General features: G+C 52.8%; 1 protein-coding gene and 2 pseudogenes across 1 annotated transcript; 1 reads left to right on the forward strand and 2 right to left on the reverse strand.

The window, feature by feature from the left end:
- Positions 1–20,835, reverse strand: part of LOC128820668 (uncharacterized) — a 1,438,581-nt pseudogene that overhangs the window by 90,759 nt on the left and 1,326,987 nt on the right.
- LOC128820670 (zinc finger protein 850-like) overlaps positions 1–20,835 on the forward strand; it is a 488,361-nt pseudogene that overhangs the window by 84,732 nt on the left and 382,794 nt on the right.
- LOC128820722 (olfactory receptor 14J1-like) lies at positions 10,191–11,144 on the reverse strand. The gene has a single exon (XM_054001542.1). The coding sequence runs from the start codon at positions 11,122–11,124 to the stop codon at positions 10,192–10,194; it is 933 nt and encodes a 310-aa protein (XP_053857517.1). The 5' UTR covers positions 11,125–11,144; the 3' UTR covers position 10,191.

The raw sequence follows: 20,835 nt of genomic DNA on the forward strand, positions 1-20,835 counted from the left end.
AAAAAAGAAAAAAAAAAAAAAAAAAAGAAAAAAAAAAAAAAAATCCAGGCAATCAAATGTCATTTTGACATTTGAATGAACAGAGAAATGGGGGTTTCCTTCCTCTGGAAAAGAACTGTCCTTCTAGACCAGCTGCCCATGGCCACAATTGGGATTTTACCTCCAACATTGCCTGTTGTGAGAGAGCGGAGGAGATTGTTGCCCCAAAACATTTCATGTGTGGGGGAGGAAGGGGCAGGTCCAGCCTTGCCCTGCCCTGGAACCCCAGCCCTGCCCTGCCCTGGAACCCCAATCCCCCCAGAGCCTCTATCCCAGCCCAGCAGTGGCTGCCAGTCCCTGGCACAGCACAGGCAATGCTCCACAGCCACCTCTGGAGCCCCAGCCCAGCTCCTGAGTGACCAAATGATCCCAAGTCCCACCTGGGGGAAGGGCCCAGGAAGACCAAGGGGTATTTAAGGCTGAGCACAAGGCAAGCACACATCTTGACCCTACCTCCTCTTGGAATTTCTATCTGAACACTGCTGGAATCCAGGAGTTGGTAGCTCTGTGTGTGCTTCTCTATATCTTATTTTTCTCTCTTTCTGTGTCTACTTCTACTTCTGTCCTCTTGCAAATGTTGATTAACTTAAAATTGAACAGGCTTAGAGTTTGTAAAGTTGAATGGGCCAAGTTAATGCATTGAAAACTGTTTTTTGTTCATTGAATATCATATTAAACCTTTTGCCAAACTTTCTCTGATTTTCTGAAGTTCCCAGTAAAGGCTGTTTTCTTGTCTGGAGCTCCTGAGAATCCCTTGCGGGTATTTCTCCAGTGCATCCAACACAGAGTACACAAACAATTGCAATTTCTTATAAATGTTTCCCTTGAGTGAGTTTTTTAGTGGATGGGGGTCAGGGCTTGTGTGTCCTGCTTGGCACAGCCCAGGCAGGGCTTTCACAGCCCCATCCCACACTCCATTTCCCAGCTGGAGCCGCTGCTGCCTCTGAGTTCTGCTGCCCCAGCCCCAGGGACGCTCTCCTTGTCTGCCCATTCCCCCACGGTCTCTGGGCAGGGATGGCCTCAGTGGGGGCTGCTGACATCCTCAGCACCTTGGAGGCTGCTGCTGAATTTTACTGCTCCAGAGGCTTCTCCAGCCTTCAGCTCTTCAGTTTAGGCATTCAGTGCCTCAGGGCTCATTAATGTTCAGAACACCTTTAACAAGCCAAGCCTCTGGGAATAATGTAATTTAAGTTTTCAAATATTTTGTGGTTAGTTAGACAGATTTCAGAAGTGTATTCAAAGTGAATGTATTTTTTTTTCAAAGATAGTGAGAAAAAAAAATTTAGGTCCTGTTTAGTTTTTTTTTACTGCTAATACATTGATATTTGCAATCTCCGATTGACATTGAATCCAAGAACATCCTCATGCAGTTTGAACAGATATGAAAATCAAGAGCCTTTATGGCTGACAATCAATCAGACTCTGTCCCTACCCCCACCCCACCATTTCCCCCATCCAAGCCCTGGGCAGGGATGGCCTCAGTGGGGGCTGCTGACATTCTCAGCAACTTGGAGACTGCTGCTGAATTTTACTGCACCAGAGGCTTCTTCAGCCTTCAGCTCTTCAGTTCAGCAATTCAGTGCCCCAGGGCTCATTAACATTCAGAACACCTTAACAAGCCAAACCTCTGGGAACAATTTAAGTTTTCAAATCTTTTGTGGTTAATTAGACAGATTTCAGAAGCCTATTGCAAGTGAATACACTATATTTAAAAAGACAGTGAGAAAGATTTTTTAAGTCCTGTATAGTCTTTTTTTTTTTACTGTTAATACATTGATAAGTGCAATCTCAATTGACATTGAATCCAAGAACCTCTTCATGCAGTTGGAATAGATATGAAAATCAAGACCCTTTATGGCTGACAATCAATCAGACTCTGTCCCTACCCCACCCCACCATTGCCCCCATCCAAGCCCTGGCACTCAGAGCAGCCTTGTGCAAATCTGAGCTCCCTCCAGCCCAGGCTGCACCTGCAGCTTTCAGCTCCTTGGCTCCAACTCCCACCTGCTTTCCCTGGAGAAGGAGCTGCCCGAGACACAGAGGGATGTTCATTTCTAGTCAGCCAACAAAGCCAAGGAAAGGCACAGCTCCATCCAATGCAAAAGTCATTCCTCTGCTGGCTATTAACTCCACTTTGCACAGCAGACAGTCTCAGAGCAATGGAAAACACCTTCTGTGCCCAGCACAGATCCCAAGTTGCCCCCAAACCCTCCCTGCCCCGATTCTGCCCAGATTTGCTCTTTGCAGACACGAGTCACAGGCTGAAGTCAGGAGCTCCCTCCATGGCCAGAGGGAGGAAAAGAGGGAAAGTGGAGGAAGAGCTCTCCTGTGCAGAGCCAAGGTCCAAGTGCCCCTGCAGTGGGAACCACAACTCATCAGGTTTGTGTCCTTTGGGCTCAGGGCCTGGTGACACTCAGAGGCACAGAAAGGTTTCTTGCCAACAAACACAAGTTGAACATTGGAACAGTTTAATAACCATCCCAGCTCTTCCCTCAGCTCTCTGGGATGTGTCCCAGCAGCATCTGACATGTCCCCCTCACCCAAGGGATTTCTGTACAGGAACAGTTTTAAACAAAGACATTAGAAAAGGTAAATCTAGGATAGATATAAACACAGCAAGATATAATTCATATTTATTTGAACATTGGAAGGATTGGGCCACTCCCTGACGTTCAAAGCATGAAACCAGTCTGTTGAGAGACACTTGAATGACCAGAAAGCATTTGGAGGAGGAAATCTGGGAGCAGCAGGAAGGACATAGATCCACCTGGTCTAAATGAAGAGATGTCCTTAGACACGGCCATTTCAACAGGAGAGTTGAAAACACCTGAAAGAAGAGGGAGAGAAAATAATAAACAGAATACTGATGACACAAGCAGACAGGAAGATCAGTATTTCTTCTCATGCCATCAGTACAATTCCAGGAAATTCCTGTTGATGGATGAAAAACTTTGTCATTTCTTAAAAGTACTCAAGTGACCCAGGTAATAGAAATGTGCCAGTATATTAATAAAATAAGAGGTATTAACATCTGTGCCCCTTTCCAGGCAGACATCAGCTGTGTGCCCATGAACAGGCAGTGCCACTTGTGCCCTGAGGTGCCCAGCTGGGATTGGATCTCTCAGAGAGGAGCTGAGGGAGAGCAGAGCACCTTGCAAGCTGCAGGTCCCTGCCAGCCCCGCAGGGCTCCTGTGCCATCAACATCTGCTCTGCTCCAGGCTGAAACAGGGCCCAGCACGGTGCCGGGATCATCAGAGAGCTGAGGTGTGTGCTGGAATTCCATGCCCTCGCCATGGCACAGCAGCCCTGCATTTCCCTGCTCCAGCCTTGGTCTCCAGCACAGCCATGGAGGCTCTTTGGGCTCCTGAGTGTTCCTGCAGCCCCCAAGGGCAGCTGAGCTCTGCCTTTGGCACAGTCAGCCCTGGGCAGCGCAGGCCACGCTCAGCAATTCCTTGTCTGTGCCCGGCCTTGCTGCCAGCCCCGGCAGCGGCTGCGTGGCCCCTTGGTGGCCCTGTGCTGGCCCAGCCATGGTGCCACAGCCCCTGTGCAGGCCCAGCCCAGGACAGGAGCATTGCGGCTGGGAACGGCCCCTGTGCCGTGGTGCCCACGGCAGCCTTGGGGCTCTGTGCCCCATGGCCTCCCTGCTGGGCAGCCTCTGCCAGCTCCTGCCCAGCCCCTGGCACCTGTGGGGCTGCACAGACAGCCCTGCCCCAGGCTCTGCCGGCCTCTGGGCCAGCAGAGAGGCCGGCCAGGGCTGGCCATGGCCGGGAACAGGCCCTGAGCCCCGCAGCAGGATGGAGCTGGGCCACAGCCAAACTCAGCCCAGGCCAAAGCTGGGCTCAGCAGCCAGGGCTGCCAAGGGCTGGGGACAGAGGCTGGCGCTGACAAATGTCCTGGGCCCCCTCCCTGCTGTGTCCATGCCCCACCAGGGCACAGAGCAGCCTCCTCTCTGGGCCACTTGCCTGTTTTCAATGCCTTGCACAGGCGCTGGCCCTGCCCCACAAGGCCTGGGCTGAGTCCTGCCCCTGCACGCTCAGCCAGGCTGAGATGGACACTGATGGTTTCTGGGCCAGGCTCTCGCAGCCCAGCCCAGCTCCCTGCAAGCTCTGCCAGCTGCCCTGAGCTCTGTGCAGCACCAAGGGCCTCTCCCCAGCACAGCCCAGCCGCCTCTGGCCCCACAGCTCTGCTCAGGCCAGGCTGCTCTGGCCACTGGCCCCACGGCCTCAGCCCCTGCCAAGGGCACAGCAGCAGCTGCAGCTCAGCCAGGACTCAGCCCCAGCCATGGGGGAAGGGGCTTGCCCAAGGCACAAGGAGGCTCCCTGGCTGCCCTGCTCCCCTCGGCCTCAGCTGCTGAGAGCTCTGCAGCCCCTGCTGCCATCCCATCTGCCCAGGCCAGCACAAGAGCCCCGGCCTTGGGGCCCTCCAGAGCTGCTCCTGCTCCAGGCCCAGGGCCCATCCCAGAGCTGGGGCAGCCACAAAGCTCTGCCCATTTCTGCTCATTGCTGCTCTGATGGGGATGGATCCTCAGCCCCTTGGAGGTTGCTGATGAATTTTCCTACTCCAGAGGCCTCTTCTTTCTTGAGCTCTTCAGTTCAGGAATTCAGTGACAAAAGGCTCATAAATATTTATTTAAAACTCCCAAACAAGAAATGCTGCTGGGAATAATTGAAGATTTCAATTCTTCTATGGTTAATTAGACAGATTTCAGAAGGTTATTCAAAGTGAATATACTATATTGAAAACTGCGCAGTGAGAACTGTATTGTCCAGTTTTCCTGTTTCTAGATTGATACCAGCAATGTCCTATTGATATTGACCCCCAGCACCTTCTAATGCAGTCTGAATAGATGTGAAAATCAAGACCCTTCATGGCTGACAATCAATCTGACTTTGTCCCTACCTTCTCACCACTATTTCCCTCCTCCAAGCCCTGGCACTCAGAGCAACTGAGGTATGGAGTCACATCCAGGGCTCAGGATTGGGGCCAGGTCAGTGAAATCTCTTTATTGCTGATATGGACGAGGCCATCGAGGGCACCCTCAGGCAGTTCCAGGTGAGCCCAGGCTGGGTGGGAGTGTGGCTGTGCTGGAGGGCAGGAAGCTCTGCAGAGGGATCTGGACAGGCTGGAGCCATGGGCCCAGGACAATTGGATGAGGTTCACCAAGGCCAAGGGCCAGGTCCTGCCCTGGGCTCACAACCACCCCAAATCCCTGGCTGTGCCCTGCCCCTGATCCCCACAGCCTGTCCTGTTTCCTTCATCCCTGCATTGCCAGGGACTTTCTGGACAAGGCAGCTCTGCTCTGGGGATGGAGGGAGCTCCAAGTGCCAGCACTGGAGTGGGAACCACAACTCATCAGGTTTGTGTCCTTTGGGGGTCAGGAACTGGTGAGACTCAGAGGCACAGAAAGTTTCTCTTCAGGGCCAACAGACCACAGATGAACAGGACACAATTTAATAACAATCACACTCTTCCCTGAGCTATGTGCAATGTCCCAGCAGCATCTGATGAGTCCAGCATCCACAAGTGATTTCCATACTAAAACTGATTTTAGACAAACGTGGTCTTTTGATAGATATAAAGACAATTAAGTTCTTGTATCAGGATCTCGTGGAGTGGGGGAAAAACAGCCTGAACAATTCCTGATTTGCAAAGCTGTCAGTGGTTGATGGAGAACGAAGGTCAGGCAGGTGTTGAGGAAATGCTGAACCCAGCCTGACTCATTTCATCTCCTCCTGGCCTGGCTGATCTCCCCTCTTTCCCCTTCCACCCATTGGCTTTTGTCTCCCACCAGGCCCCCCGGTGAAGAGCCTGGCTCTGTGTTCTCCATCCCCTCCTCGCTGGCACTGCCAGGCTGGGATGAGGAGCCCCTCAGCCTTCCCTGCTCCGGGCTGGACAAGCCCAGCTCCCTCAGCCTCTGCTCACGGCCCCAGGGCTCCAGTGCTGTTGGACAATACCCTTTTCCTGACCCAGAGAGGGGGCAACTGAGAGGTGCTTTAAAAACTTTTATTCCGTTTTCAGTCTTATGGGACAGGTGAGAAAATACAGATGTTATAATTCATGCCATCACAATCAGAATCCAACCATTTCCTAATTACAATACACTATAAGTGTTTTTTGGTCTATCAGCTATAGCTACACAATGCTGTAAGTGCCTTATGGCCTATCATCTAAAATTATCCCTCGTGGGTCCCATTAGAATACATCTTTGACAGTTCTATTTCTCCAAAATATCTAGTCTTATTTGCAAAGCCATCCTTTGAAACTTTTATCTAGCTCCATTTCTCTCTCAACAATATCTGTCCTATTCAATGGTATTTCTAAATCAGCATTTCTTATCTCAAACTGCATATGGATGTGAACTGTGTGGACCTTCTGTCAGGCCCTGAGAACTCTCTACAAATCCACTTCCCACACAGCCCCAACTTGGAGGCCCTTCCCTAAGCCTGCTCCAGCTGCCAGACATCTTTCCTCCCCTGGGGAACCCAACCCAGGCCACAGGGACCTGGATAATCCACGTCCTTGATGTCCTGGTCACACAGCCCTGGCCCCTTGTCCCCGTGTCAGGCTCTGGGGTGGATCCTGTGGAACATCCTTTGGTGGAGGCTGTGGCTCCAGGTGGGCCGGGGGGATAGTGGGGGACAGGGACCCCGCTGGGCATGAACAGCATTGGACTTGTTGGGAGAAACTGTGAGGGGGAGCTGGGGCGGAGTGACCAACCCAGTGACCTCACACAGCCCCCCTGGGATGTCACACAGCCCCTCCGTGATGTCATAGCCCACTCTGTGACCTCAAGTCACCAGATGATAAATTGTCTCCACCAGGTGAGCTGACACCTGGAGCTTGTTCTCCAAAACCCCAGGCCTATGGAAACCACACAATGCCCATTGTGTGAGAAGGGGAACTGGAAGTTCACCAGCCTCAGTGTCCTGCCAGCTCAGCCAGGCCCACGGGAACATTGGGGTCCACGACCACCAGGGACCACCAGAGAGACCCCCAGGACAGAAGAGAGCATGGGTAAAGGGGAGGGGAAATATGTTAATGATTTTGGGGAAATGATTATCATCTGTGTGTTTAGTCCAGGACAACCAATGAATATGTGTGCAAAATACAGAATATGAACAGAAACTTTCCTGCACTCAGCATGCTCGGCTTTGGGAGGAGCTATCCCCCGTGCATCCGGCTGAATAAAGAATGCTGCTTCTTAATGCTGCATTGGTGTGAAGGAGTTTTCTGTTTCACCGAATTTTTGGTAACACTCCACTCCCAAGGAAAGCTCTGTCTCCTGCTGCTCACAAACAGAGAAGGGCTGGTGGCAGATATGGGGGTCGGAGGCTGCCTGGGGCACAGTGACCATGAAATAATCAAATTTTCAATGTTCTGTGAAAGAAGGAGGGGCATGAATAAAACTTCCACACTGGAATTAGGAAGGGTAGACCTGGGTCTATTGAGGATGCAGATTTGGAGAGTAGCAAATCAGGTACTGATTCTTTAAAGGAAACATCCTTTAAAAATAAAGGGGTCCAGGAAGGATGGACACACTTCAAGAAAGTAATTGTAAGGCGGAAGGAGCAGCCTGTCCCTCTGTGCTGAAGTTGAGCCAGCGAGGAAAAGGACTGTCCTGGCTGGGCGTGGAGCTTTTGTGGGAACTCAGGACAAAAGAGGGTTTGGAAAGAGGAACAGGTAACTCACGAAATCTTTAGGGATGTTGTTAGGTCATGCAGAAAGAAGAGTGGTGAAAGCTCAGGTTAGAGCATATCCTGGCCACCTCTTTGAGAAATAATAGAAAAGTATTTATAAAAAAATTAATAGCAAAAGGAGAAATAAGGAGAACCTCTACACTTCATTGGATCCAGTGGGGAAAAGAGTAAATAAAGATATGGAAGAGGCTGAGCAGCTTAACACTTTCATTTGCCCCTATATTCAACATTAGGACAGGCTGTCCTCAGGACAAGAGTTCTCCTGAGCTGGTAGATGGGCACAGGGAGCAGAACAGCCCCCTGTAATCCAGGAGGGAGCAGCTGGTGACCTGCTGAGCCACTCAGATGCTCACAGGTGTATGGGATTGGATGGGATCCATCCTAGGGGGATGAGGGAGCTGGTGGATGAGCTCCCCAAGCTGCTCTCCATCATTTCCCATCAGTCCTGGCTCAGCAGGGAGGTGCCAGAGCACTGGAGGTGCCAGTGTGAGCCCATCCCCAAGATGGGCTGGAAGGAGGATCTGGGGAACTCCAGGCCTGTCAGCCTGACCTCGGTGCCTGGCAAGGTTCTGGAACAGATCACCCTGAGTGCCATCACAGGGCAGCCACAGGATGGCTGAGGGATCAGAGCCAGCCAGCGTGGATTTCAATACCTGCACTGATGATCAGGATGAGGGGATTGAGTCCACCATCAGCAAATCTGCAGATGATGCCAAGCTGGGTGTGAGTGTGGATCTGCTGGAGGGGAGGAGGGCTCTGCACAGGGACCTTGTTTAACCTGGAGAAGAGGAGGCTCAGGGGAGACAAGGCAGTGTCAGGGCACTGTTTGGACTTGATGATCTCCAAGGTCTTTTACAACCTTGCTGATTCTGGGATTCCCTGAAACCACCCTTGGAGCAGGTGCAGGAGGAGCCCTGGGCCTCCTCTTCAGAAGGTGCAGCAGCCCAGGTCCCTCAGCTTCTCCTCACAGCCCCAAAGCCCATCCTGTCAGTCCTGCAGAGCCTCTGCAGCTCCTCCTCCTTGCCCAGAACAGGGAGCCCCACAGGCAGACACAGCAGCCCAGATGTGCCCCCCTGGCCTGGGCTGCCTCTGGCAAGGGAGCAGCACGAGGCACTGCAGGAGCCTGCAGACAATTCCTGCAGCACTTGTGGGATGATCCTTCTCCCCAAGGGATGTTCCCATGGTGCCAAGTCAGGAAGTGCAATGGGGAGTGGGGCCAGAGAGGAAAGGGCAAACAGGGATGGGCTGTGTGCAGGGCAGGGAGCAGGGCTGGGCAAGAGGAAGAAATTTGTAAATGGAAGAGTAAAGAAAGCAAAGGTGAAGCCAAGGAAATGCTCAGGGCAGTCTGGGGGTGGCTGCCAGGCAGCCCTGGCTCTGAGCAACAGCGTCTGCAGTGGGACAGGAAAGTCCCAGCTGATGGGAACAAACTTTCTGGCTGAGTGCAGAGGCCAGGACAAAGCTGAGTGGTTTCCCTGGCGTCCCCCAGCCCTTCCTGGCCCCAGGGGCTGATGGCATTTGTGCTCCCTCAGGTTCATGTCCCCACAGCACCAGCACGGGGGTGCTCCCGCCTGCTGTGTGCAATGCAAACAGGGGCTCCTGAGCCAGCGCTGCCGTGTCTGTGCCTGCAAGGATGCGGCACCTGTGTGAGCTGGGGGAGAGGCCAGGGCTGCAGAGGGGGGATGTTGTTGGCAGATCCATGAGGATGCTCTGGGACGCTGCCCTGGGCTGTGCAGCGCACTGGGGATGGATCAGCCCCTGCTCTGCTGCTCCTTCCCGTCTCCCCCAGGGCCCTGGCAGAGCACCAGCCGTGCTGTTTGCCCCCAGCCTGCCCACGGCCAGCCTGGGGCTGCTGATGGGGGTTTTCTGTGCTGAGCATTGGCCTGGCTGTGTTCTTGAGAGAGCCTGGGCAAGGAGCCTGGAGCCCCCAGGCCCTGGCCTGAGGCGTCAGCGCTGCCCCAGCAGTGCCCATGGCCTGTCCCTGCTGCAGCCCCGGCACTGCCACCCCCAGGACTGTGCCCGGCCCCGAGAGCACTCAGACCCTGCAGCAACACCAGGGCCACCAGGGCAGCGGGGCAGGGCCACGGGAGCAGCACTGGCAACACCAAGTGCTGCTGCTGCTGCTGGGCACAGCTGCTGTGCCAGCACTGATCTGCCCCCAGCTCTGCACACAGACATTGCTGCTGCAGCTCCAGAGAAGGCAACAAAAGGGCATCTCTGCAGAAAACTCTGCTGGGAGATCCTTGAGTTCCTTTAAAGCCACCAAGAGCGCAGCCCCTCATTGACACAGTCTGTGGCCACACTGAAGGTGGTAACAAACATAATAGCACCAGCAATGACATTTCTTTGAGTACAATATTAAATTAGTATTACAATGATAAAGAACCTCCAAAATGAAACCAATAAGAAGTATCAAAGATTACTTTTATTACAAATGATTTGCAAACTGGCCAGCAGTTTAATGTTTCTGAAACCATCCAGTCATCAGTCTCCACACTGCAGCCTTGAGCTCCTGGTTCCTCAGGCTGTAGATGAGGGGGTTCAGGGCTGGAGGCACCACCGAGTACAGAACTGACAGGGCCAGATCCAGAGATGTGGAGGACATCGAGGGGGGCTTCAGGTGAGCAAACACTGCAGTGCTGAAGAACAGAGAGACCACAGCCAGGTGAGGGAGGCAGGTGGAAAAGGCTTTGTGCCGTCCCTGCTCAGAGGGGATCCTCAGCACAGCCCTGAAGATCTGCACATAGGAGAAAACAATGAACACAAAACAACCAGATGATAAACAGGCACTAATGGCAATGAGCCCAAATTCCCTGAGGTAGGATTTGGAGCAGGAGAGCTTGAGGATCTGGGGGATTTCACAGAAGAACTGGCCCAGGGCATTGCCATGGCACAGGGGCAGGGAAAATGTATTGGCTGTGAGCAGCAGAGCATTGAGAAAGGCACTGGCCCAGGCAGCTGCTGCCATGTGGGCACAAGCTCTGCTGCCCAGGAGGGTCCCGTAGTGCAGGGGTTTGCAGATGGACACATAGCGGTCGTAGCACATGATGGTCAGGAGATAAAACTCTGTTGCAGCAAAGAAAAGGAAAAAAAAAAACTGTTCAGCACAGGCTGTGTAGGAGATGGTGCTGGTGTCCCAGAGGGAATTGTGCATGGCTTTGGGGACAGTGGTGCAGATGGAGCCCAGGTGGCTGAGGGCCAGGTTGAGCAGGAAGAAGAACATGGGCGTGTGCAGGTGGTGGCCGCAGGCTACGGTGCTGATGATGAGGCCGTTGCCCAGGAGGGCAGCCAGGGAGATGCCCAGCAAGAGGCAGAAGTGCAGGAGCTGCAGCTGCCGCGTCTCTGCCAGTGCCAGCAGGAGGAAGTGGCTGATGGAGCTGCTGTTGGACATTTGCTGTGGCTGCACATGGGCACCTGCTCATGGAGAAAGGACAGTGACAAGTCAGGAGAGGCTGCTTGGAGCCAAATCTGGGCCATTCCCTGTAGCCTGTCCTGCTGGGACTCACTCAGCCTTGTTCCTGCTCTGGGCAAACCTTTACCCAGGTCCCTGTCTGAGCTCCAGCTGTGCTGGCTGAGTGTGCCAGGAGCAGCCAGGGCTGTGCGTGGGAGCTCCCAAGGAGCCATCCCTGCCCTGCTGCCTTGGGTTTGTGGCCATGTGGCAGAGGGACAAGGCTGGATATTCAGCATTTGTCAGGGGAATCACTCCTAATGCAGAAAGGCTTGTTACCATATTCACTCGCAGTCCTAGAAAACAGGGATGGCAGGAGCTGGCTTAAGGAACTGTTTTCCTATCCACACATCATTGCTGGCTCTCTGAGGTCAGGAATCCCCAGCATTCCTGCTGCACTCAGAGTTTGCCACTGAGAGATGGGAGAGGCAAAGGATTCCCCTGTGGCTGAGGGCAGGTGAGGGGCTGGATGGGCTTGTTCCCCCAGCACTGCTCTGCTCAGCCCCCTCTCCTTCCCCGAGCATCTCCCTGGGCCTGGACATTCCCTCCTGAGAGGTGCCTTGTCCCTGCCAGCGCTCACAGAGCCCATCCCACCCCATGTGCCCTCGGCCCGGCCCTACAGAAACCTGCCTGTGTGCAGGGCCCTGGCTGGGGCAGGGTCTGTGTGCAGCTGGGAAGGGCAGCTCAGGAGAGCCCTGCTGGGCCCTGCCAAGGTGATGCTGCTGCTGTCCAGGGCTGAGCAGTGGCTGAAGGCCCTTTGGGAGGCTGCCAGCAGAGAGACTGACCACCCAAAGTCACAGTTCTGGAGTCTCTGTAAATGTTCAAACATTCCTTTGAGGATCCTGTGTGTCCCTTTCAACTCAGAATGTTCTGTCATTCTGGGATTACAATTCCTGTTCTGCTTCTCTCATCCCCCTGCTGTCTATGATCAAACAAGAAAAACAAACAAACAAACAAACACTTGCAACAGAGTTAGAACAGTAAAGTAAAAAGCAGACCTTTATTGGAAGCTTCCAGGTGTCCCAGTGGGTATGAGGCTCAATCGGCTCCTGTTTTCAACAATTTCTAAAGGTTGATTAATTGGGATATTTAACAGGAACATCCAATGGGAGATTCAGTTGTCCCAGTTACACACTCCTGGCTCAACCCATTGGTGTAGGTCCAAGGGCTACTTTGCCACACTTTTTGTTATGACTGCTCATATTCTGGTCAAAACCAAAATGTTCTTCTTGTAGGTCCTCTTCCTGGTAATAAGACAATGCAGTATTTCAGGAATGTATTTAGACAGTTGCTTATTGTTCTGAAGTCTAACAGAAAGGTTAGGAAATGTAATAGAGTTAATTAAAGATTGTATTGATCGAAGTATATAATAGTAGTTTAATAGAGTTAATTAAGAGTTTAATAGCCTAAAGTAAGGATTATAGTTTTATAAATCTAAGAGAAAGGTTAGGAAATGTACGAGAGTTAATTAAGGATTATAGTAATAGAAGTATACAACAGTAGTTTGATAGAGTTAATTAAGAGTTTAATAGCATACAGTAAGGATTGTAGTTTTATAACTATATAATAGTAATTTATAGAGCTATGAATATATAAAAATGTATCAAATGTAAAAATCTTTCTGTCATCACCCCAAATTTCCCATCCTTCTCCAAGCAGGAAATGGAAAACACTCTCAGGAAAGCTGCTGATCTTTACAGCAATCCCAGGCTTACCTTCTTTGGGAAGTGTCCTCTGGAGCTGTGCCCAGGCTGGTCTGGAGCTGGGAGCAGCCCTGCCCCAGCCAGCAGCTCTCAGCAGCAGCACCTGCCCTGCTCAGGGTGGCTCCTTCCCCCCACAGCTTCTGGCCAGCGCTGGCAGCAGCTCCCCGGGCCGGCTGAGAGCTGTCCCTGGCAAGCAGCAGAGTCCCTGGCCCAGCACAGCGCCCTGGGCTGCAGGACCCTGCTCTGCAGGACAGCCCTGGGCACCCCTGGCTGCTCTGCACAAGAGACCATCAGAGAATGTACTCACAGGGGCTGTGGGCATTGGCATGTTCCAGCTTGAGGAGATCACTGCAGGAGCTGCAGCTGCATTGTCCTGCAGCCAGAGGTTCCTGTGCCAAGGGCTGGCAGTGATTCTGCCCCAGGCACTTCTCAGCACCTTCCCAGCCCTGACTAATTGAAGCTCTCTGTGCCTCTGGGCTGTGCCCGCGCTGGCTGCAGGCAGTGCCCGAGCCCTGCTGGGCTGGGAGAAGAGCTGCTCATCCAGAGAAATGTGCTTTTGAAGCTCTGCTTGCTTACCAGCATCACCCTCTGTGCCAGGAGCCCGGCCCAGCTCAGCAGCACAGACACAGCACAAGGACTTGAATGAGCCTCTGGGGCTTTGTGCTCAGGCCCTGAACATCAGGCCCTGAGAGGGAGCTGCAGAAACCTCTCCAGAACTACAAGTCAGAATCCAACTCCAAAGTTTCTTGGACTTTTAATGGGTCCCAGTGAGGGACACGACTGAGAAAGTGTCCCCAGGCCCCAGGCAGAGCAGAGAACTGGAGGCACTGATGACAGGTGGGGACAAAGAGAAGCCAAGTCTTGGTGGCCTGGGGCACAGCAGGGTCTGTGCCACCAAGAGCTGTGAGGAGACACCTTGTCCTGAGGCCCTGGGGCCTCCTGGCACAGCCCCAGCCAGGCTGAACACTGTCAGCCCCTTGTCCTGCCCTCAGCATCCCCCTCTAGCCCACATCCAGTGGCCTCAAGGATCTGCTGGAAGGAGTCCCTGGGGAGCCTTGCTCAGGAATGGCCCTGGGGGCTCCACAATGCTCCCAGGGACTGCAGGTTTTTCAAAGGACTTTGGCTTTGGCTTTTGCCTTGCAGTCTCTGAGAGCTTTCTGCAATCATGGCCTCGAATTATCTGCTGTAATTAGTCCCTGGAGAGGCTTGGTCAGGAACAACACTCAGTGGGGCTCATTAATGCTTCAAGGTACTCAGTTCTTTTAAGGTACTTGGTGTTTCCCTTTTGCTACAGACACTGTGAGAGGTTTGTGCAATCATGGCCCCAATTATCTGCTTTAACGTGTCCCTTGAGAGCTTTGTACTGACACTCAGTGGGGCTCATTAATACTTTGAGATACTCAACTTTTGTAAGGTACTTTGGATTTTCCTTTCCACACTGAGAGGTTTTTGTGCCATTTTGAGTCTCTGAGAGGTTTTTGTGCCATCCTGGCCTCCAGTTCTCTCCACCAAGGAGTCCATGAGGAGCCTGTGTTGGGGATGGACCTCAGTGGCACCCATTAATGCTTTGAGACACTTTGGGGTTTTCTTCTGCCTTTGACTCCTGGAAAGGTTTGTGCAATCTCCTCTCAGGCCCTGAGGTTCCAGGGCTCAGCTCCAAATGCACCACGGGGCTCATTAGGATCAAGCAAGTCCTGACAAACCATGGCTCTGCCTTGATTTCCCTCTTGTCTGAGGTAGCTCATCAGGAAGTTTCTGTAGTGGTTTTGGTTCACCAATTTGAGATTTCTCGGCCAATTCATCAATTAGTGTGGTGGGTTCAGTGCTGGCTAATTACCAGTGCACTCACTAGAATATACTTACTCTTTTCCTGCTGTGAGATAGGATTAGGAGAAAGGCAAAGTAGGCTCAAAACTTTAAAAGTGTATAAAGAAATGTTTATTAATAGTAACTACAAGAAAGAGTAATAAGAATCAGAACAAAACTTTCAGAACACTTCCTCTTTCCATACAATCTGACAATGTAAAGAGACAAAACCTAAAATTTTCTGTCAGTTTTCCACCTCTAGAATAGTCTTTGTTCAGTTCACTTAGAGAGAGAAGTTCCTCTTTTTAATGTTATGGAGACTTCTTCACAAGAAAACAGTTCTCTCATGGCTCTTCATTTCCACAAATTGCAGCTGCCTGGAAACATCTGCAATCGTGAAGTCTCTCCATTTTTTCCCAGCTTTTCCCACAGCTGTGTTTATGGGCCATGTCAATTTATGTTGCACTGGTTTAAAGATGAGCTGTTTAAGAGCAAAGGTTGTCTTCATCTATTTCTGAAATCATCTTCATCTCTGGGAACAGACGAGTTCTTCTTCTCTCCATGAGGACACAGGGTCTCATCACTCTGCTCTCTTTCAGTGTTCAAACTTCTCATGGGATCACAGCTACTTCAATATTTCCTTACTTTAGCATGGAGGCCTTTGCTGAACAAGTCATCTCCCCATTCTTTTCAATGTGATATAAGGAAAAAGAGAGTCTGATGTATCAATTCCATCCTTCTCCATAGCTTTCCCAGAGGATTTCAGCCCCAAGATGAAGGCATCTCCTCATCCCTCCCATCTGGGACTCAACTTCCTCTTTACTGACCTCGGTGTCTTCACGTTGCTCCTGTGTGTGCCTGCACTTTGTCCTTTTCTCTCACTGGAGGGAGGATGGAAGCACGGGAAGAGTCAATATCTGAGGCGGGGCCTGCAGATGGTTGCGTGAGCCCGGCCGGGCTGGGTCCTTGTGGCCGGAGCTGTTTTCCCATGGAGGTTTGTGCAGCGGCTGCGCTGGGGCTGTGTCAGGCTGGGCGGCGCTGGGGGCAGGGCCAGGATCTCAGCAGCCAGGCCAGAGCAGAGCAGCAGCACGGCCGGGGCCGATGGCTTCTCCTGGCCCTGCCCGCTGGTTGCGGGCCAAGCCCAAGGGCGGCAGAAGCTTGGCCGAGCCGGCCCGGCCCGGGGCTGCTCCTGGGGCCCGGCGGATCCTGGCTGGGCCCGGGCTGGCGGCGGGGCAGGGCTCGGCAGCGGCCAGATGTCAGCAAGCGCAGCCACGGCCCGGCCCGGCCTCGGCCCCGCGGCCTCCCCTCCCCTGCCCGGCAGCTGATGGGGCCTGGCGGGCTCCCTGGGAAGGGGCCCGGCCCCACGGCAGGAGCCGCCCGGCCCGCCCCGGCCCAGACGGGGGCTGGCCCGGCCTTGGCACCTCTGTGCTGGCCAGAAGGGAAAGAGACCCAGCCAGGCTTCTTCCTCTTTAACTTGTGTCTTCACAGAGGCGTGTGCAGTTTCCTTAGTGGTTTAACAGATTGTCAGTTCTCAAAGCTAATTACTGAGTGGTTTTTTTTGTCAGACACGGAGGAAACCGCTAGCAGCTTCACTTAGATGATGCACTTCCATGATGCAAAACCACCACAACAGCACAGAGCACAGAGTTCCTTTGTCCATATGTAGTGCTCATGTCCCCGAGGCCCCAAAACCCCACCCTGGGAGATCTCTGGGCCCTCTCCAAGGAGTTTTCAAACGAAAACATTCAGCTCATAGTCTAAGAAAATCGCCAGTGGACAAAACCATCCTGACGTGTCTTTCCTGATTACTTTTGTCTGGGAGCAAGTCATGGATATACAGAATTTGGGAGGCCAAATGATAATTTTGTCCATGGACCCCAGACAAGAAGACCAATTCTTTTCCACGGGAAAGAATGAACAGCGCCCCTCTGTTTCGAGGGCTGATGAGCGGTGATCGCCAGAAGGCAAAGCCAGCCAGAGTTGGCAGGTTTTGTTCTGAGAGATACCCTTAAAAATAGGAATTTTTTTAGGGAGGGTACCAATTTTGGCAATGGGCATCTGGAAAGGCAGAGAGTTCTTTCCCATATCAAGGAAAGCACGCAGCCCCAGTGCTGCAGGAGCTGATCAGAGGCAGCCCTTGGCATTCCAAGATCAGCCAGACCTGTCAGGTGGCCCCTGGGAGGCCAAGCCAGCCAGACCTGTTCCATGTTCCCTCGGTTCCATGGGGCCCCACAGTGTCCCAGTGGTCCCTTGCTTCCAGGAGGCCCTGAGGTGTCACAATGCCCCCTTGGTGACACGAGACCCTGAAGGGTCCTCATGGTCTCCATGGTTCCATCAGGCCCCACAGAGTCATAATGGTCTCTGGGTCCATGAAGCCCCGCTGTGTCACCATGGCCCCTTGGTTCCATGGGCTCTGGTGGTGCCACAATGATCCCCTTGGTTCCATGAGGTGCCCACAGTGTCACAGGGATCTCCATGGGAAGGAAAGAACCGAGCCCCAGTGTGGCAGGGGCAGCCACCAGAGACCAAGTCCAGCCAGACTTGACGGTACTGGCAGATTTTGGCTGGGAGCAACCCTTGGATATAGGGAATTTGGGAGGTGGAATCCAAATTTTAGCCATTTCTGTGTAGATAAGAAGGACAGTTCTATTCCATAGGAAGGAAAGCACAGAGCCCCAGCATTTCAAAGGCAGAAGAAGAAAGAGGTGGCTCCTGGGAGGCCAAGCCAGCCAGACATCTCTGTCCTGGTAGCTTTTGTCTGAAAGCAACCCTTGGATATAGGGAATTTTGGAGGTGGAACCCCAGTTTCGGCCATTTCTCCATAGATAAGAAGTACGGTTCTTTTCTGTAGGAAGGAAAGCACAGAGACCAAGAATTTCAAAGGCCGAAGAGAAGAGAGGTGGCTCCTGGGAGGCCAAGCGAGCCAGACCTGTTTGTCCTGGCAGCTTTTGTCATGGAGAAAACCTTGGATACATGGAATCTGGGAGGAGGAATCTCTATTTTGACCATGGATAACTTAAGAAGAACGGTTCTTTTTCATTGGAAGGAAAGCACCGAGCCCCAGTGTTTTGAAAGCAGGTGAGAGGCATCCCGAGGAGGCCAAGGGCCTCCAGACTTTTCTGTCCTGGGAACTTTCCCTGGGGAGCAATCCTTGGATGTACAGAGTTTTGGAAATGGAATCCCAGTTTTGGCCATAGGCCCCTGGAGGAGAAGGACAGTTCTTTCCCATAGGAAGGAAAGCCCAGAGCCCCAGTGCTTCAGGGGCAGGTAAGAAGCAGCCCTCGACATGCCAAGGTCAGCCGGACCTGCCAGGTGGTCCCCAGGAGCCCCAGCCAGCCAGACCTGTTCCATGTTTCCTTGGTTTTGTGGGACCCCAGAATGTCACAATGGTCTCCTTGGTTCCATGAGGCCCTGGAGTGTCACAATGTCCCCCTTGCTTCTGCAGTGTCACAATGGCCCCGTGCTTCTATGAGGCCTTGCAATGTCACAATGGCTTTGTGGTTCCACAAAGCCCTGATGTGTCACAATGGCCCCTCGGCTCCATGCGCCCTCGCTGTGTCACAACGGCTCCTCTGTGACACTGCGGGCTCCACAAGGTCACCATGGACCCTTGGTTCCTTGGGGTCCCCGAGTTCCACAATGGTCTCCTTGATTCCATGAGGCAGCACGGTGTCACAATGGCCCCTTGGTTCCATGGGCCCAACAGTGCCACAGTGAACCCTTGGTTCCACAACTTCCCACAGTGTCACACCGGCCCCTTGGTTCCCTGAGGATCTGGAGTGTCACACAGGTTTGTGACATTTGTCCTTGCTGCCCCTCACATCCCACTGCCCCACAAACAGCCCTGAGCCACCCGTGAGGGACAGGCCCTGCTGTGCCAGGCTGGGCTCAGGGCTTGGCCTTTCTGCTTCCCCCAGCCAGCCCAGGCCTTGCTCAGCATTGCAGTTCCCTGCTCTGAGCCTTTGGCTCCCTGCAGTCCTGGCCTCAAGGATCTGCTCTCACCAGTCCCTGGGGAGCCTTTGGCAGTCCCTGCCCTCAGTGGGGCCTAGTGATGCTCCAAGGGACTTGGAGTTTTGCTTCTGACTCCTTGAGCAGCTTCTTCGACCTTCTCTGAGTGCCTGAGGGTCCTGAACTCAGCCCCAAATCCACCGTGGGGATCATCAAAATACAGAAAGCCTTTGGGGACACTTTGTCTTCCTTCAATGGTCTTCAAATCTCCAAGCCTTGTGAAGCTGATTGGAGTCAGTCTCAAACTGGGTTAAGGAAAAAGATTTCAAAGTGCACCTCATGACTTCTTTTCTTTAATCAAGTGAGTATTTTTTAAAAATTTCCAGTTCAGAGAAGAGCTGATAGAAGCATTCCCCAGGTGATCTTGATGCTGAAGGTCTCCTTAGGAGGTCTGGGCATGTAGAAGAATGAGCCCCTTGAGGGCTGACCCTGTTTGGACAAGCTGCTCCTCAGCCCCAGCCTCACCATGTCTGACATGGCCCACCTGGCACTGACATCCCTGTGCCCTGCAGCAGAACCTTGTCCCTGAGCTCTGCAGCTCCATGTCCCAGCCCATTGCACCGTGTCCCACCTGCTCTCCTCAGGGCTCTGCCTGCACACAGGCCCAGGAGAAGTTTTCCTCTTGGTAAGGAAAGAATGGAAAAGCCTGAGCAGGTTTCCTGAACAACAAACCCCACTCAGGAAGCACCTGCTCAGTACAGGCTGCCTGGAATGGTGTCACCTTTCTACAAGGGACAGTGTGGCCAGAAATGATCTCTGAAAGCAGAATTCTCTGAGTCTCCCAGCTGGATTCTCTGTCCTTGTCCTTTCCCTGGATCTCTGTTGCAGATGGAAGCTGCTGGTGCCATCCTCACCTTTAACCTCTCTTTTGAATGCAAACAGATGTTCCCAGCTGTGTTAAGCAGGATTTGCTCAATGTTTCTATAAATCTTTTGTGTTCCCCATGGAACGAAGGGGCCATTTTGGCACTGAGGGGGTGACGTGGAAGCAAGGAGTCACTTGTGACCCTGGGGTCCCATGGAAGCAAGAGGCCATGGTGACACAGCAGGGCCACGTGGATCCAGTGGTCCATTGTGACACTGTGGATCCAAGGAGACCATGGAGACACCCCCAGAACCTCATGGAACCAAGGAGACCATGGTGACCCAGCGGGGCTGCATGGAGCCAATGGCCCATGGTGACACTGCCCATCCAAGGAGGCCATTTGGACACTGCGGAAGCTCATGGAGCCAGGTAGGCCATTGTGACACTGAGGAACTTCATGCCACCAAATATCCATGGTGACACAGCAGGGCACCACGGGAACCCAGGAACCGCTGTTGGCAGTGCAGAAACTCATGGAACCAGGGGCCCTTGTGGCACTGCAGAACCAACACAGCTGCTGCACCTTGTCCCCTGGCCCTGCACAGCTCCTTGGGAGGCACGGCAGGGGCAGCACCCTGGGAGCCTCGAGAATGCCCCTCTGGGATCCATGGCACATGCTCCCAGGGGCTGGAATTCCAGTTCCCAGCCAGGAAAAAATGTTCCTGCCCTTGAAGGCAAAGCTCTTAACAAGGAGCCAGGAGCCAAGCAGAGCAAGATCCTACAGTGACATTTCACTGCCAGCCTTCATAACTTCACCCATGGTGGTTGTAGCTCCTGGATTGGGGAATGAAATCAGGGTAGGGTCTTTGGTGGGAGCTGCCCTGGGTCAAGGGAGACAATGAGAAAGAAACAGAGCTGGCAGAGAAAGGCAGGAGAGAAAGGAGGATAAAAACACAATCACCTGAGAAGGTGGCACTCTGAAAAACATACCAGAACTGACTGAAACTGAATGGGACAGGAATCAAGAATTCTGAAAGTTTTATTTACTATCAAAATATATCCTGCACACACAGTCCCACACAAACCTGATCCCACACCCTCAAATTTGGATCCCATTTCTCCCCATCTCCTTCCAAGCCCATCTCACCCTGGAGGCTGTGCAATCGAGTAATTTCAGTATGGGACTGAGTTTTTTCTGAGGTGGGAACGAGCCAATTTGATGTGGACTTGTGCCTTTTTGGGGTAAGATTGAGCAGTTTTCAGTGGGACTGAGTGCTTTTGAGTTGACAGACCGATCCCTCTTGACTTTTGGAATGCAAAGAGATGGAGAACA

Source organism: Vidua macroura, chromosome 30 (assembly GCF_024509145.1).
Source record: "Vidua macroura isolate BioBank_ID:100142 chromosome 30, ASM2450914v1, whole genome shotgun sequence".
In the NCBI taxonomy this organism is placed as follows: Eukaryota; Metazoa; Chordata; class Aves; order Passeriformes; family Viduidae; genus Vidua; species Vidua macroura.